Below are 19,514 nucleotides of genomic sequence, written 5' to 3'. Positions count from 1 at the left end.
TCACCACCCGCCCGGGGCCTCTATCCGGCCCCGGCAAGCGTGAGTGTGCGGGAGTCGAAGGAGAGGGAGCCGAAAGGCGCCCGGCGAGGCGCGCCAACGTGCGCCCGCGGGCTCCCGCATTCCCTGCACCCCTGGCCGGCCCCGGAGGCGAGGGCTGTTGTTCGCCCCTCTCCGGGAGGCCAGACCTCCGAGCCGCCCCAGGCCGCCGACCGCGCCCGCCTGCAGAGGCAGACCCGACGCTGCCAACTAACACAGGGTCGCCAGAGGAGCGCGTTCTGCGCTCCGAACCCCCAGCCATCTGAGAGTCCCAGGGGAAGTTACGGCCTCGTCAGAGCCGGACACCCTTGCCCCGGGCCCAGCCTCACCGGACTGGTAACGGGCTGGGGCACCAGCGGACCGGCGTGGGCGGCTGGAGGCCATTCTACCTAGTTTATAAAACTTTTAAATTGAAATAAAGTAAGGGTGAAAATCTGCCAAGCAGCACTCACCCCAAGGAAATTCACTTGCAAAGAGACCCAAAATGGCCACTCAAGCCTATATATACCCTAACCCTCCCCCCTTTTCCTAAGGCTGTACTACCTAACAGCTAGGTCCACCCCTCACAGAATGTTTAACTCATTCCTCTCCTATGTAGTCAATTCTCTCTCCATATAGCACCCGGGAGCTGTGTAATGACAGTGATATATAATATATAGTACTTGGGAGCTGTGTAATGATACTGATATATAATGTATAGTACGTGGGAGCTGTGTAATGACAGTGATATATAATATATAGTACCTGGGAGCTGTGTAATGACAGTGATATATAATATACAGTACCTGGGAGCTGTGTAATGACAGTGATATATAATATACAGTACCCGGGAGCTGTGTAATGACAGTGATATATAATATATAGTACCTGGGAGCTGTGTAATGACAGTGATATATAATATATAGTACTTGGGAGCTGTGTAATGATACTGATATATAATGTATAGTACGTGGGAGCTGTGTAATGACAGTGATATATAATATATAGTACCTGGGAGCTGTGTAATGACAGTGATATATAATATACAGTACCTGGGAGCTGTGTAATGACAGTGATATATAATATACAGTACCCGGGAGCTGTGTAATGACAGTGATATATAATATATAGTACCTGGGAGCTGTGTAATGACAGTGATATATAATATACAGTACCCGGGAGCTGTGTAATGACAGTGATATATAATATAGAGTACCTGGGAGCTGTGTAATGACAGTGATGTATAATATACAGTACCTGGGAGCTGTGTAATGACAGTGATGTATAATATATAGTATCTGGGAGCTGTGTAATGACAGTGATATATAATATATAGCACCTGGGAGCTGTGTAATGACAGTGATATATAATATATAGTACTTGGGAGCTGTGTAATGATACTGATATATAATGTATAGTACGTGGGAGCTGTGTAATGACAGTGATATATAATATATAGTACCTGGGAGCTGTGTAATGACAGTGATATATAATATACAGTACCTGGGAGCTGTGTAATGACAGTGATATATAATATACAGTACCTGGGAGCTGTGTAATGACAGCGATATATAATATATAGTACCTGGGAGCTGTGTAATGAAACTGATATATAATATATAGTACCTGGGAGCCAGTGGCGTAACTAGAAATTTTTCTCCCCCAAGCCAAAAAATTCTTCGGTGCCCCCCCCCCCCCTTCATGCTCCATAATTGGGAGCAAGAAAGGGATAAATATGCGCGCGCCGAAAAAAAGGGCGTGGTTTTGTTGGAGTGGGCGTGGTTTCGCATAAAGGGGCGTGGTATTGCAGGAAAAGACTACCTTATACCCCAGTTTTGCAACCTGCACGCCCATACGTTGGCCACCACAGGAAAGAAAAATAATCCTGATTCATGCCCCTTACATTATTTGTCATTTTTCCTCCTTATAGTAATGCCCAGTATACATTATGCCACATACTGCAATGGCCCTTAGACATTATTCCACGCACAATAATGCACATGACACAATATGCACACACTGTAATGCCCCAGACACATTATGCCACACACCGTAATGCCTGTGACACATTATGACAGGAATCGCAATGCCCGTTATACATTATGCTACACACTGCAATGCCCCTGATACATTATAGCACATACAATGTCTGTGACACATTATGACACACACCGCAATGTCTGTGATACATTATGCCACACACTGCAATGCCCAATACATTATAGCACATACAATGCCTGTGACACATTATGCCACACACTGCAATGACCTTGAGACATTATACCACAATGCCCGTGATATAGTATACCATACACCGTAATGCCTGTGACACATACCGCAATGCCCTGCCCGTTATACCCTATGCCACACATCGCAATGCCCGTTATGTATTATGCCACACTGCAATGACCCTGAGACATTATACCACATACCACAATGCCCGTGATATAGTATACCACACACCGTAATGCCTGACACATTATGACACACACCGCAATGTCCGTGATACATTATGCCACACACTGCAATGACCCTGAGACATTATACCACATATCACAATGCCCGCGATATAGTATACCATACACCGTAATGCCTGTGACACATTATGACACACACCGCAATGTCCGTGATACATTATGCCACACACCGTAATGCCCATTACACATTAAGTCCTACAGTAAGGCTTCTAATTACTTTTCAATTACCTGCTCGTTGTCAGGGGTTTCATGCACTGGGTGTCATGCTCGTTGCCAGGGGTTTCATGCTCTTGGTTCCATGCACGGTGCCAGGGGTTTTCATGCTCAGGGTGTCATGCTCGTTGCCAGGGGTTTCATGCACTGGGTGTCATGCTCGTTGCCAGGTGTTTCATGCACTGGGTGTCATGCTCGTTGCCAGGTGTTTCATGCACTGGGTGTCATGCTCGTTGCTAGGAGGTAGTCCTTGTTGCTAGGGCTGTGCTCCCAGTGCCACATATGTCCCCAGTGCCAGATATTCCCCCACGGTGCCAGGTACTTACATGCCCCAGTGCCAAATATAGTCGTCGTCCCCATGTGCCAGGTACACATATACCCCCCCAGTGCCACATATGCCCCCAGTGCCAGATATTCCCCCCCAGTGCCAGATATGCCCCCAGTGCCATATATTCCCCCCCAGTGCCAAATATGCCCCCAGTGCCAGATATTCCCCCCCAGTGCCAGATATTCCCCCCAGTGCCAGATATGCCCCAGTGCCAGATGGGATTCCCCCCCCCAGTGCCATATATGCCCCCAGTGCCAGATATTCCCCCCAGTGCCATATATGCCCCCCGTGCCATATATGCCCCCCAGTGCCAGATATCCCCCCCCCCCCCAGTGCCAGATATTCCCCCCCAGTGCCATATACGCCCCAGTGCCAGATATCCCCCCCCCAGTGCCAGATATGCCCCCAGTGCCAGAAATGCCCCAGTGCCAGATATTCCTCCCCCCCCCTGCCATATATGCCCCCAGTGCCAGATATTTACCCCCCCCCGTCGCTTTTTGGAGGGACACGGAGGGCACAGCTCGTCTCTCCTGTGTCCCTCCTGCTGCATCATCTCCGGCGGCCGCGGGTCTAATAGGGGGAAGTGCCGGTTCGTGAGTCAATTAGAGCTCACGGACGGCACTTCCCCCTATTAGACCCGCGGCCGCCGGAGATGATGCAGGAGGGACACAGGAGAGGCGCGCGCTGTGTGCCCTCCGTGTCCCTCCAACAAGCGGCGGAGGGAAGGAGACTGCAGACTGACATGCAGACGCTCGTCCGCATGTCAGTCTGCTGTAAATCAGTGGCGCCCCCGCAGCCCCTCGCCCCCAAGCCACCGCGAGGACTGCGGGGGCAGTAGTTACGCCACTGCTGGGAGCTGTGTAATGACAGTGATATATAATATATAGCACCTGGGAGCTGTATAATGACAGTGATATATAATATATAGTACCTGGGAGCTGTGTAATGACAGTGATATATAATATATAGTACCTGGGAGCTGTGTAATGACAGTGATATATAATATATAGTACCTGGGAGCTGTGTAATGACAGTGATATATAATATATAGTACCTGGGAGCTGTGTAATGACAGTGATATATAATATATAGTGCCTGGGAGCTGTGTAATGACAGTGATATATAATATATAGTACCTGGGAGCTGTATAATGACAGTGATATATAATATATAGTACCTGGGAGCTGTGTAATGACAGTGATATATAATATATAGTACCTGGGAGCTGTGTAATGACAGTGATATATAATATATAGTGCCTGGGAGCTGTGTAATGACAGTGATATATAATATATAGTACCTGGGAGCTGTGTAATGACAGTGATATATAATGTATAGTACCTGGGAGCTGTGTAATGACAGTGATATATAATATATAGTACCTTGGAGCTGTGTAATGACGTCACCTATGACAGCTGATTCTCTCCCTCTTGACCTCACGCCTGATAGGAATCTGACAGGTGGGCGTGTCCTCCTCCCAGCGCCCTGCCATTGTCCCGCGCTGATTGGCTGTAAGTGCGGGAGGGGAGGGCCGGAGAGCCCGGAGCGGGAGAAGCGGCTCCGCTCAGAATCATCATGCTGCTGCTGATCTGCCGGAGCAGGAGGCGGAGGAGCAGCACCACCAGCGGCAGCGGCACGCAGAGTCCCCGATCCCGGGCACAGGGAGGGCAGCAACCGCTGGGAGAGTCCCCGGGCAGAGGGAGAGCAGCAGCCGCTGGCAGAGCCCCCGATCCCGGGCACAGGGAGGGCAGCAGCCGCTGGGAGAGACCCCGGGCAGAGGGAGAGCAGCAGCCGCTGGCAGAGCCCCCGATCCCTGGCACAGGGAGGGCAGCAGCCGCTGGGAGAGTCCCCGGGCAGAGGGAGAGCAGCAGCCGCCAGCAGAGTCCCCTATCCCGGGCGCCTGGAAAGTAGCAGCCGCCGGCAGGCAGAGCCCCCGGGCCATCACCACCACCTGGCTGCCCCCATGCCCCCGCAGCTGCCCCCCGTCCTCTCCTGACTCCGCGGCCAGCATGGGGGACGGAGCCGGCTGGGAGTCCCCGGACTGCAGCAGGAACCGCAGCTGCCTCCCGTCCTCCGTGCAGCCCCCCCAGGAGGTGCCCCAGCAGTGGGCAGCGGGCATGGCCGTGCTGATGGCCACCATCATCCTGCTCATCCTGCTGGGCAACGTCATGGTGATCGCGGCCATCGCCCGCAACCAACGGCTGCAGACCCTGACCAACGTCTTCATCACCTCGCTGGCCTGCGCCGACCTCATCATGGGCCTGTTCGTGGTGCCCCTGGGGGCCACCCTGGTCATCAGCGGCAGCTGGCTGCATGGCTCCATCTTCTGCGAGTTCTGGACCTCGGTGGACGTGCTGTGCGTGACGGCCAGCATCGAGACCCTCTGCGTTATCGCCATCGATCGCTACATCGCCATCACTTCGCCGTTCCGCTACCAGAGCCTGCTGACCAAGGCCCGGGCCAAGGGCATCGTCTGCACCGTCTGGGCCATCTCCGCCCTGGTCTCCTTCCTGCCCATCATGATGCACTGGTGGAGGGACACAGAGGACCCGGTGGCCCTGAGCTGCTACCAGGACCCCGGCTGCTGCGACTTCGTCACCAACCGGGCGTACGCCATCGCCTCCTCCATCATCTCCTTCTACGTGCCACTGGTGGTCATGGTCTTCGTCTACATGCGGGTCTTCAGGGAAGCCAAGAAGCAGATGAAGAAGATAGACCGGTGCGAGGGCAGGTTCTACCACCACCAGCATGGCCTGGGCATGGCCAGGTCCAGCAGGAGGAGGCTGTCCAAGGTGATGGTGGCCAAGGAGCAGAAGGCCCTGAAGACACTGGGCATTATCATGGGCACCTTCACCCTCTGCTGGCTTCCCTTCTTCCTGGCCAACATTGTCAACGTCTTCTACAGAGACCTCATCCCAGACAAACTCTTCCTCTTCCTCAACTGGCTGGGCTATGTCAACTCAGCCTTCAACCCCATCATCTACTGCAGGAGCCCGGATTTCAGGAAAGCCTTCAAGAGGCTCCTCTGCTGCCCCAGGAAGGCTGATAGGAGGCTGCATGCCACTGGCGAGCTTTCTCACTGCTCTGGTGGATTTGCCAACTCTTTGGATACCTATGCACTGGGGACCTGGTCTGACTGCAATGGAACCCAGCTGTCCCTGGACCCAGCCTAGTCTTCTTACCTGGTCAGGAGTACCTGCTGGCACTGCAGATAGAGGGGATCCAGAGACCCAGGTGGGTGGCTTTCCCCCGTCTCTAATCTGGACGTCTATAAAGCACTTTCCGGCAGCAGGAAGCCCCCCTGTGAGGGATGGTCTGCTCAGGGATATTGCAGGACTTCTGTGGATCTCAGTCAGCTTATTCCACTCTACACCCGCAGAGGGTAAGGTCAGGCTGCTTAGAACCCATGCACAGTCCAACCACACCCATGCCTGGGTGTGAGAGGGCTCTGGGTGCCCCTACCATGTTGGCACTGGATGCCCCACAGACACGGTGCCTCTGTACTGTACCCTCATGTGGCACTTGCACTTACTTCTATAGGACTTGTTGATGGGTCTCTTATTACAGTGTGCTATATATCACCCGGCAGAATGAATGTGGGACAGTGGATGTAGGGGGTACATTTATAGAATAGCCCCCTGTCTCTGAAAGAGATACCTATTGCATTGCTCTATTGCACAAACATGGGGTTAAACCTTTGTATTCCTGTAATTTATTTGTCTGGTGACATTAAACCCTCTACCTCAGGCTGTGCACATTGCACACACTTATATCCTATGTTTATATTAAACAGACTTTATAGCAGGGCACTGACTGTCCCAGTACATAGAGTACCCTGGGGGCTACATGGCTGAGTGGATGCATGCAAGGGGTTAACTATGGGATTTGCCTTTCTCACAGTGTTATGTAACAAAACTAATACATTCCGACTCATGTATCACAGTGTATCACCATACACCTGCTTTCATGCATCTGTCGGAGGCATTCCGCAGCTATTGTGGCACTACAAGTCTCACCACCCCCCTGACATGGCACGCTGGGACTTGTAGTTCCACCCCAGGTGGTTTAGATTAAATACAGCTAGTGGCTACTTTAATCTTATGCAAACTCCACGCACAATGTAACCCCTTAACTGCTGCCGCTCTCACCCTCCTCTGCAGACAATGGCTCAACAAGTTATTAGAATTGCAAATCTGCCCCAATCCCCCTGGTTGTACCCCTATGGGGTATTGCCACAATCTGGTATTGATCTAAATTATCACTTTCCTTGTCTTCTGTGTGCACTGAGTCTTGTAGGTGCAATAATGGGATGTGCGACACAACCTATGTATTGTGTCACAGCTATAGTACCTGTCAGACTTCCAATAAAGAACTAGTGTTTGGATACAGCATTGTGTGTTATGTTCCCGGCTGATAGTAAATACAGGTCAGGTTCTGCTCTGTCTATAGGAAATATGGGGGGTCATTCCGAGTTGATCGCTAGCTGCCGTTGTTCGCTGCGTAGCGATCAGTGGAAAAACGGTTAATCTGCGCATGCGTATGCTCCGTAATGCACACGCGCGTCGTACGGGTACAAAGTCCATTGTGGTTTTGCACTGGCTCTAGCGACTATTCCAATCGCACTGGCGGCCGCAAGGAGATTGACAGAAAGTGGGCGTTTCTGGGTGTCAACTGACCGTTTTCAGGGAGTGCTTAGAAAAACGCAGGTGCGGCAGAAAAAAACGCAGGCGTGGCTGGGGCGTTCGCTGGGTGGGTGTGTGATGTCAAAAGCCGTCCCTCCGTCGTTGGAATCAACGCACACGAAGAGTAACTACAGGGCTGGTCTTGTTTTGCACAAAACGATTTTGCAGGTGCACTGCTGCACAAGCGTTCGCACTTCTGCAAAGCGAAAATACACTCACCGGTGGCGGCGACAATGCGTTTGCACGGCTGCTAAAAACTGCTAGCGAGTGATCAACTCGGAATGACCCCCATTGTACGTAGAAATGAAATGTGTCCAGTTATCAGGCAGAACAATACATAAGCGCCATGAACCCCGTCACTGCCTATTTCCAGTATAGATGCTGCACCATTATATGTTCTAGTACAGTTGTATAATGATCAGGTACTTAGACTGTTGCTGCCTTTTTATTGAGCTGAAAGGTTTTCCTTTATATTATCCTTAATTATTATATCTAAAGTATTATAAGCAATGTGTAATGTTTATATTGGATCAGTACAGTATTATTATTATATAATAGATTCTGAGCATTTATCATTTATTGCGACTTCTCAGTGTCCCAGTCCCGCTCTGTCACGCCTGGGTTGCTTAGTGATCTTTATCCGTGTAACACTTTGGGTCACATTCAATTATCCGTGAGCCGTATTGTGAAGTCCCGTGTACATTTCCTGTCATACCGTGACACATATTTATAGACCGGAACACGGCAAGATGCGGCAGCGCACTAATAATGCACATTAACCCTTTTGTGTTTGTATTATGTGAAGTGCAGGTAATGGTGGGAAATCATCCTGGACCCCCAATAAGCGGCAGATAAGATACTAGCAGGGCAGTGTAGGAGGCTGTAAGTGGCCGTGAGCACAGGGTAGGTGATAGGTGCTGTATATGGCGTCAGGGTTGATTTGGGCAACTTTTATAAATCTAGAAAAATATAATAACCAGCAAGTGTGTCACAGCGAGTAAAAGTGTTTAGCTTGCCGGGGGGAACATTAGAATGTATCTCTTGTGATTTTTACATTTGTCATATATTGGAAAATACACCTGCAACTCCCATCTGCAAGTTCAAAAACCCACTGCCCATCTCAACACCAAATCACCATACATTACCCCCATTCCCCATCACTACAACACCCAACATATCTCACATCATTACCCCCATTCCCCATCACTACAACACCCAACATATCTCACATCATTACACCCCATTCCCATCACTACAACACCCAACATACATGTCTCACATCATTACACCCCATTCCCCATCACTACAACACCCAACATACATATCTCACATCATTACCCCAATTCCCCATCACTACAACTCCCAACATACATATCTCACATCATTACACCCCATTCCCCATCACTACAACACCCAACATACATATCTCACATCATTACACCCCATTCCCCATCACTACAACACCCAACATACATGTCCCACATCATTACACCCCATTCCCCATCACTACAACACCCAACATACATATCTCACATCATTACCCCCATTCCCCATCACTACATCACCCAACATACATGTCTCACATCATTACACCCCTTTCCCATCACTACATCACCCCACATACATATCTCACATCATTACACCCCATTCCCATCACTACAACACCCCACATGTCTCACATCATTACACCCCATTCCCCATCACTACAACACCCAACATACATCTCTCACATCATTACACCCCATTCCCATCACTACAACACCCAACATACATATCTCACATCATTACACCCCATTCCCATCACTACAACACCCCACATGTCTCACATCATTACACCCCATTCCCCATCACTACAACACCCAACATACATATCTCACATCATTACACCCCATTCCCATCACTACAACACCCCACATGTCTCACATCATTACACCCCATTCCCCATCACTACAACACCCAACATACATATCTCACATCATTACACCCCATTCCCATCACTACAACACCCCACATACATGTCTCACATCATTACACCCCATTCCCCATCACTACAACACCCAACATACACATCTCACATCATTACACCCCATTCCCCATCACTACAACACCCAACATACATGTCTCACATCATTACACCCCATTCCCATCACTACAACACCCAACATACATATCTCACATCATTACACCCCATTCCCCATCACTACAACACCCAACATACATATCTCACATCATTACACCCCATTCCCCATCACTACAACACCCAACATACATGTCCCACATCATTACACCCCATTCCCCATCACTACAACACCAAATATACATATCTCACATCATTACCCCCATTCCCCATCACTACATCACCCAATATGCATGTCTCACATCATTACACCCCTTTCCCATCACTACATCACCCCACATACATATCTCACATCATTACACCCCATTCCCATCACTACAACATCCCACATGTCTCACATCATTACACCCCATTCCCCATCACTACAACACCCAACATACATCTCTCACATCATTACACCCCATTCCCATCACTACAACACCCAACATACATATCTCACATCATTACACCCCATTCCCATCACTACAACACCCCACATGTCTCACATCATTACACCCCATTCCCCATCACTACAACACCCAACATACATATCTCACATCATTACACCCCATTCCCATCACTACAACACCCCACATGTCTCACATCATTACACCCCATTCCCCATCACTACAACACCCAACATACATATCTCACATCATTACACCCCATTCCCATCACTACAACACCCCACATACATGTCTCACATCATTACACCCCATTCCCCATCACTACAACACCCAACATACATATCTCACATCATTACACCCCATTCCCCATCACTACAACACCCAACATACACATCTCACATCATTACACCCCATTCCCCATCACTACAACACCCAACATACATGTCTCACATCATTACACCCCATTCCCATCACTACAACACCCAACATACATATCTCACATCATTACACCCCATTCCCCGTCACTACAACACCCAACATACATATCTCACATAATTACAACCCATTCCCCGTCACTACAACACCCAACATACATGCCTCACATCATTACACCCCATTCCCCATCACTACAACACCCAACATACATGCCTCACATCATTACACCCCATTCCCCATCACTACAACACCCAACATACATATCTCACATCATTACACCCCTTTCCCATCACTACACCACCCAACATACATGCCTCACATCATTACACCCCAATCCCCATCACTACAACACCCAACATACATGTCTCACATCATTACAACCCATTCCCCATCACTACAACACCCAACATACATGCCTCACATCATTACACCCCATTCCCCGTCACTACAATACCCAACATACATATCTCACATAATTACAACCCATTCCCCATCACTACAACACCCAACATACGTGCCTCACATCATTACACCCCATTCCCCATCACTACAACACCCAACATACATATCTCACATCATTACACCCCATTCCTATCACCACAGCACCCCACATACATGTCTCACATCATTACACCCCATTCCCCATCACTACAACACCCAACATACATATCTCACATCATTACCCCCATTCCCCATCACTACAACACCCAACATACATATCTCACATCATTACCCCCATTCCCCATCACTACAACACCCAACATACATGCCTCACATCATTACACACCATTCCCCATCACTACAACACCCAACATACATATATCACATCATTACACCCCTTTCCCATCACTACAACACCCAACATACATGCCTCACATCATTACACCCCAATCCCCATCACTACAACACCCAACATACATGTCTCACATCATTACACCCCTTTCCCATCACTACAACACCCAACATACATGCCTCACATCATTACACCCCATTCCCCATCACTACAACACCCAACATACATGCCTCACATCATTACACCCCATTCCCCATCACTACAACACCCAACATACATATCTCACATCATTACACCCCATTCCCCATCACTACAACACCCCACATACATACCTCACATCATTACACCCCATTCCCCATCACTACAACACCCAACATACATATCTCACATCATTACACCCCATTCCCCATCACTACAACACCCAACATACACATCTCACATCATTACACCCCATTCCCCATCACTACAACACCCAACATACATGTCTCACATCATTACACCCCATTCCCATCACTACAACACCCAACATACATACCTCACATCATTACACCCCATTCCCCGTCACTACAACACCCAACATACATATCTCACATCATTACACCCCTTTCCCATCACTACAACACCCAACATACATATCTCACATCATTACCCCCATTCCCCATTACTACAACACCCAACATACATGCCTCACATCATTACACCCCATTCCCCATCACTACAACACCCCACATACATGTCTCACATCATTACACCCCATTCCCCATCACTACAACACCCAACATACATATCTCACATCATTACACCCCATTCCCCATCACTACAACACCCAACATACATGCCTCACATCATTACACCCCATTCCCCGTCACTACAATACCCAACATACATATCTCACATCATTACACCCCTTTCCCATCACTACAACACCCAACATACATATCTCACATCATTACCCCCATTCCCCATTACTACAACACCCAACATACATGCCTCACATCATTACACCCCATTCCCCATCACTACAACACCCAACATACATGTCTCACATCATTACACCCCATTCCCATCACTACAACACCCAACATACATACCTCACATCATTACACCCCATTCCCCGTCACTACAACACCCAACATACATATCTCACATAATTACAACCCATTCCCCGTCACTACAACACCCAACATACATGCCTCACATCATTACACCCCATTCCCCATCACTACAACACCCAACATACATGCCTCACATCATTACACCCCATTCCCCATCACTACAACACCCAACATACATATCTCACATCATTACACCCCTTTCCCATCACTACACCACCCAACATACATGCCTCACATCATTACACCCCAATCCCCATCACTACAACACCCAACATACATGTCTCACATCATTACACCCCATTCCCCATCACTACAACACCCAACATACACATCTCACATCATTACACCCCATTCCCCATCACTACAACACCCAACATACATGTCTCACATCATTACACCCCATTCCCATCACTACAACACCCAACATACATATCTCACATCATTACACCCCATTCCCCGTCACTACAACACCCAACATACATATCTCACATCATTACACCCCATTCCCCATCACTACAACACCCAGCATTCATGTCTCACATCATAACACCCCTTTCCCATCACTAGAACACCCCACATACATGTTCCACATCATTACACCCCTTTCCCATCACTACAACACCCGATATACATGTCCCTCATTATTACACCCCTTTCCCATCACTAGAACACAAGCCGGGTCACTAGGGGTCCCGGGCATGGCATTAGTGTATTATTATTTTGGGATTGTACTGTGTGAGGTGCAGGTAAGAGTGGGGGAGTCATCCTGGACCCCCAATAAGCGGCAGATGGTATACTAGCAGGCCAGTGTAGGAGGCTGGAAGTGGCCGTGAGCACAGGGTAGGTGATAGCTGCTGTACATGGCGTCACAGGGATGATTTTTGCTACTTGTATAAATGTCTGCGTCCCTGTCCCTGATTATTAGTACATCAGGGTCACTGATCACACAGAGAACGACAACAGAAACAATATGCTCAGTATACAACACAGAAACAGTGTAACACAGTGAAGGGAGCTGTGTACACAACCAGTAAACAATAGCCAGGTATGCTGCCATATTGCCGAGGGTATCCCTCAGCCACCCAACAGTCCCTGACCATGCCCGCTCTCACCCGAAAGATGTGTGGGGAAGGTATCAAGTTTCAAATGAGTGAGAGTAAGGAACCCAGCAATCTGGACAGCATGAATGCACAGTGGTGAGCATTGCTCTATCATAATGTTGGGATCACAAGTTTGATTCCTAAGTAGCTGTGGAGTCTTTGTGGAGTCTGTGTTCCCTCAGTGTTTGTGAGGGTGCTCTGAGTTCTGTATTACACTGTGTGATTGGTGGCGCTGTATAAATAAATAAATAGATGATGATGATGATAACAATTAAAGTAAGTTCTCTCGGAGTGAAAAGCTGCTTTAAAATTCTGTTGCTAAGGTCAATAACATTCGGTAACCAAAAATATACAGTGTCTGCTCTATTTAATATGGGCGAAACCAAAATGGAATAAGTGTTAAACACTGAGGTCATAGGCTCGATTCCCATCAATGCTGTAACTGTGTGGAGTTTGTATATGCTCCCCGTGCTTGCATGGATGCCCACCCTCCAAAAATATACTGGTAGGTTAATTGGCTCCTGACAAAACATTAACCCTTGTGTGTGTGCGTGTATTTAGGGCAGACTAGATGGACCAAGTGGTTCTTATCGGCCATCACATTCTATGGGCCGGATGTACAAGGCAAAATCATGCCGTATAAATCATTGCCGCTTTAAAAAAAACGTCAGAGTTCTTCCGGGAACCCGCACTTTTCCGACCAACTCGGACTTCTGTGTTTCTATGTAAGGTGGGTGAGTGGTTGCCCGGGGGGATTGAGTGTTGGGCATGTTATTCCTCATTAGTGGCAGTGGGGGCTGTGAGTGGGGGAGGGGTCTCTGTCTGACTCCGCCTGTACACATCATAGACGCCGTTCTGCAGGATTATACTGTACTTATTGGTTAATGTAATATACAGCAGGGTCCCTGCAGCACTGATCCCCCCACTCAGTATTTCTAGTCTGGAGGGGGATAGCCACATTGACGCATTGTTATAATTAATTTGATACCAACTTTCGCTGAATTTAATTTATTATTCCAAAATGTTCGGGCAATGTGTCGCCGGTAATACACACATTACTGACAAGTTACATTCTCTGGGGGAGATTTATCATAGCTGGGAGAGAGATAAAATGGAGAGAGATAAAGTACCAACTAAGCAGCTCCTAACTGCCATGTTACAGGCTGTGGGGTCTATGTACTAAGCCTTGGAGAGAGCTAAAGTGGAGAGAGAGAAACTACCAATCAGCTCCTGTCATTTTTCAAACACAGCCTGTAACATGGCAGTTAGGAGCTGATTGGCTGGTACTTTATCTCTCTCCAGGCTGTGATACATCACACCTTCTGCGTTAAATATAACCACGACCGGCTCTTGCTACAGTAGTTTATGTAACATTCTACATTTGTTTCTCCTTGAATGGCTAAACTTTTCGGGTCTCACAACAAATTGACCTTTTCCTTTGTAGATGCGCACACCGGGCGGTATCCAATTAGCTCCGGTAAATTACCGCGGATAATTGGTTCGCTGGGAGCTATCCGTTTAGACCCGATAAGCCAGCTTATCCATGATACTGGCACTTATCGGGGGGTTATGCTTCACATGCCTCATCATAATCCACGTAAGTGCCCCTTAGACCCGCGATAAGTGCCGCAGGAAATACATAGGTCCGTGGCTTTTTCGTGGAACCTATGTATTTTTCCGCAAAAAAACATGTGTTTTTCACAGGACCTAATTGTATTGGGTGATAAGAAAAAACACGAAAAACTGCTGTTTTTGGCACCCGCTGCACTACTGCAGGTAATTGGATACCCCCCCCATTGTTTTGCGACAGACAATCAGAGAGGTAGAGAGGGAAATGAATGAGAAGGACTGTATAGGACAGAGTCTATCCCCTGTAGATAGTAACAGCACAAGCGCCATCTGCTGGCCACAGTGGAAATGTCAGCAGTGATCAAACGTGGGGTCATTCAGATCTGATCACTGGGCTGTCCTGCGATCAGATAGTCGCCGCTTCCTGGGGGGAGTGTAAATTCGCTGTGCAAGTGTCACATGTGTACGCCGAGCTGCTAGAATCCACTGTGTGCAGTGTGTGCGCAGCCCAGAACTTACTCCTCCAGTGTGATGAGAACAGGCAGATCGGGGGCCGGAGCCGACGTCACACACCCTCCCTGCTAACGCTTGGACACGCCTGCGATTTTACGGACACTCCAAGTAAACGGTCAGTTACCACCCACAAACGGCGTCTTCCTGTCAATCACTTTTGCGAACGCCTGTGTGTTTGGTGATGCCAGTTGTTGCTGTCCGACGCGCATGCGTATTGTGCTGCATACACATGCGCAGTTAGGAGCTGATCGCTCGCTGTGTGAAAATGGGCAGCAGCGATCAGATCTGAATTACCCCTATAGCTGTTACGTTTACGCAAATCTATCTTTATCTATCTATCTATCTATCTAAGGGAGTCATTCCGAGTTGATCGTAGCTGTGCTAAATTTAGGACAGCTACAATCATTCACACTGACATGCGGGGGGACGCCCAGCACAGGGCTAGTCCGCCCCGCATGTCAGTCCGGCCCCCCCTCCACCCACCCCCACCCCACTCAGAAGTGTGTGTGGGGGGGGGCGATGCCTTTGCACTTCAAGAGTAGCTACCGGGCAGTGCAGCTTTAGCGTGCCGTCCAGGAGCTACTCATCGCTCCCCGGCCTGCAGCTGCTGCGTGTGATGTCAAGCAACCGCTGCGGCCCGCCCCCCCATCGGTCCGGCCACACCTGCGTTGGCCGGGCCGCTACCCCTAAACGGCGGCTTAACGCCGCCGTCCAGCCCCCTCTCGCCCAGCGACCGCCTCTGCCTCAGAGACAATTGCTATTCAACGACGGCTGCCATGTGCCGGCGCACTGCGGCACATGCACAGTTCCGACCCAATCGCTGCGCTGAACGGGCTGCCGGGTCGATGCGACCTGAGACCCATTCACAACATAGGGAGAGGTGGTGCAGAGGTGAGCTCATCTCCCAGCGCCGCCTCCACCCCCGCCCCCTTATGACGACTCTGCCCCCTGCCGCTATGGCAACCCAACCTGGCATATTGCCGGATCAGGGACGCAGTGTGAAAGGTCCAATGCGGGTTCCACACATGAAGGACACCTATCCAATTCCCGGGAGGGACCCAGCATTGCGATCTGTAAGGCATATAAGTGTACCTCTATCTATCTATCTATCTATATATCTCCTATATCATCTATCTATCTCATATCTATCTATATATCTATCTACTATATCATCTATCTATCTCATATCTATCTATATATATATATATATATATATATATACTATACCATCTATCTATCTCCTATATCATCTATCTAACTCATATCTATCTATATATCTATCTACTATATCAGCTATCTATCTCATATCTATCTATATATATATATATATATATATATACTATACCATCTATCTATCTCCTATATCATCTATCTATCTATCTCATATCTATCTATATATCTATCTACTATATCATCTATCTATCTCATATCTATATATATATATATATATACTATACCATCTATCTATCTATCTCCTATATCATCTATCTATCTCATATCTATCTATATATCTATCTACTATATCATCTATCTATCTCATATCTATCTATATATATATATATATATATATATATATATACTATACCATCTATCTATCTATCTCCTATATCATCTATCTATCTCATATCTATCTATATATCTATCTACTATATCAGCTATCTATCTCATATCTATCTATATATATATATATATATATATATATATACTATACCATCTATCTATCTCCTATATCATCTATCTATCTCATATCTATCTATATATCTATCTACTATATCATCTATCTATCTCATATCTATATATATATATATATATATATATATACTATACCATCTATCTATCTATCTATCTATCTCCTATATCATCTATCTATCTCATATCTATCTATATATCTATCTACTATATCATCTATCTATCTCATATCTATCTATCTATCTATATATATATACTATACCATCTATCTATCTATCTATCTATATATATATATATATATATATATATATATATATCTACTATATCATCTATCTACTGTATCTCATATCCATCTATCTATCTATCTATCTATCTATCTATCTATCTATCTATCTATCTATCTGTCTATCTATCTGGCTACTGTATTCGTATTTTTCAGAATGAGATTAAAGTTCAAACACGAATGACATCGAATGTGTAATTTTGCAACTTTTTGAATTTATTATGACTCATTTACTATGCTGTCGTATTTTACATTTTCGAGTTTTCCGATGTCGATGTCATTCGTATTTTTTGGCAGTGTTTTACGGGAGTGAATAGTAAAACACTGCCGACATTAAAACAATGAAACTCGGCTGGATCTGTGAGATCTGTGCAGGGTTTCATTGTGCATCTTTAAAAAAATTAAAAATAGTTTAAAGTCTGAAAATAAAATAGTGTGGGGTCCCCCCTCCTAAGCAAAACCAGCCTCGGGCTCTTTGAGCCGGTCCTGGTTGAAAAAATATGTGGAAAAAAATGACAGGGGTCCCCCCATATTTAATCAACCAGCACCGGGCTCTGCGCCTGGTCCTGGTGCAAAACATACGGGGGACAAAAAGCGTAGGGCTCCCCCGTATTTTTTATACCAGCATCGGGCTCCACTAGTCAGAGAGATAATGCCACAGCCGGGGGACACTTTTATATAGGTCTCTGCGGCCCTGGCATTATAGAAGAACTATAGGTACCAGCGGGCCCGTTTAACCCCCGCATGCTGGTACCTGTGGTTCTCCAAGTGCCAGCTTGCGGGGGAGGCTTGCAGGGACTTGTAGTTCTTGTGCAAAAAACAAAATTATTTTATTTTACACTTGGCTATCATCCCCCCATCCGCAGCCCATGGATGGGGGGGGGGGGGGGGGGCAGCCTCGGGCTTCACCCCTGGCCCTTGGGTGGCTGAAGGGGGGGGACCCCTTGCTTTAAGGGGTCCCCACTCCTCCAGGGTACCCCGGCCAGGGGTGACTAGTTAGTGATTTAATGCCAGGGCCGCAGGGACCTATATAAAAGTGTCCCCCGGCTGTGGCATTATCTCTCTGACTAGTGGAGCCCGGTGCTGGTGTAAAAAATACGGGGGACCCCTACGCTTTTTGTCCCCCGTATTTTTTGCACCAGGACCAGTCGCAGAGCCCGGTGCTGGTTGATTAAATATGTGAAATACAATTTTTAGTAACTTACGAGTTGTATGAAAAAACAGGTGTATTTAACCGATGGTATATTCATTTGTATTTTTTTTCTTTGACTTCAAAAAAATACGAATGCCTTCATCACTGCCGAGATTTGCATTTAGTAAATTCCCGAGATGACACTTTCAAGAAAAAACACCATCTCGGTCAAAATCGGGAGCTTAGTAAATATACCCCATTCTATCTATCTATCTATCTATCTATCTATCTATCTATCTATCTATCTATCTATCTATCTATCTATCTATCTACTGTATCTCATATCTATCTGTCTGTCTGTCTGTCTATCTACCAGTCTGAATGTATTGCTGTAGAATGTCCTGTGAGTGCCTCCCGCCTGCCCTTGGATATACATGCAGTATATACCGCTACAGGCTCCATGTAACACTGATCCTTATGGCCATTGGTATAATTTATCTAGTATGAAGGTGATACTAACCACTACGCCGCAGGTGCTTACCAAAACTTTCCTGTCCAGCGATGTCCCCCTCCTGGTCTGCATCCTCCCCTGTGTTACCGGCAGACGAGAGGGCTGTTTCTGAGACCCCAAGCAGACGCAAACGCTT

At 47.4% G+C, this 19,514-nt stretch overlaps 1 protein-coding gene across 1 annotated transcript; it reads left to right on the top strand.

Annotated features, from left to right (window-relative positions):
• The first annotated feature begins 4,534 nt into the window (after nt 1-4,534).
• ADRB1 (adrenoceptor beta 1) lies at nt 4,535-7,421 on the top strand. Its single transcript, XM_063962555.1, has one exon. The coding sequence runs from the start codon at nt 5,043-5,045 to the stop codon at nt 6,204-6,206; it is 1,164 nt and encodes a 387-aa protein (XP_063818625.1). The 5' UTR covers nt 4,535-5,042; the 3' UTR covers nt 6,207-7,421.
• The last annotated feature ends 12,093 nt before the right edge of the window (nt 7,422-19,514 follow it).

This window comes from Pseudophryne corroboree, chromosome 3 (assembly GCF_028390025.1).
Source record: "Pseudophryne corroboree isolate aPseCor3 chromosome 3, aPseCor3.hap2, whole genome shotgun sequence".
NCBI lineage: Eukaryota > Metazoa > Chordata > Amphibia > Anura > Myobatrachidae > Pseudophryne > Pseudophryne corroboree.
Note: the sequence above shows the minus strand (reverse complement) of the source record. Positions and strands in the feature narration are given on the sequence as shown.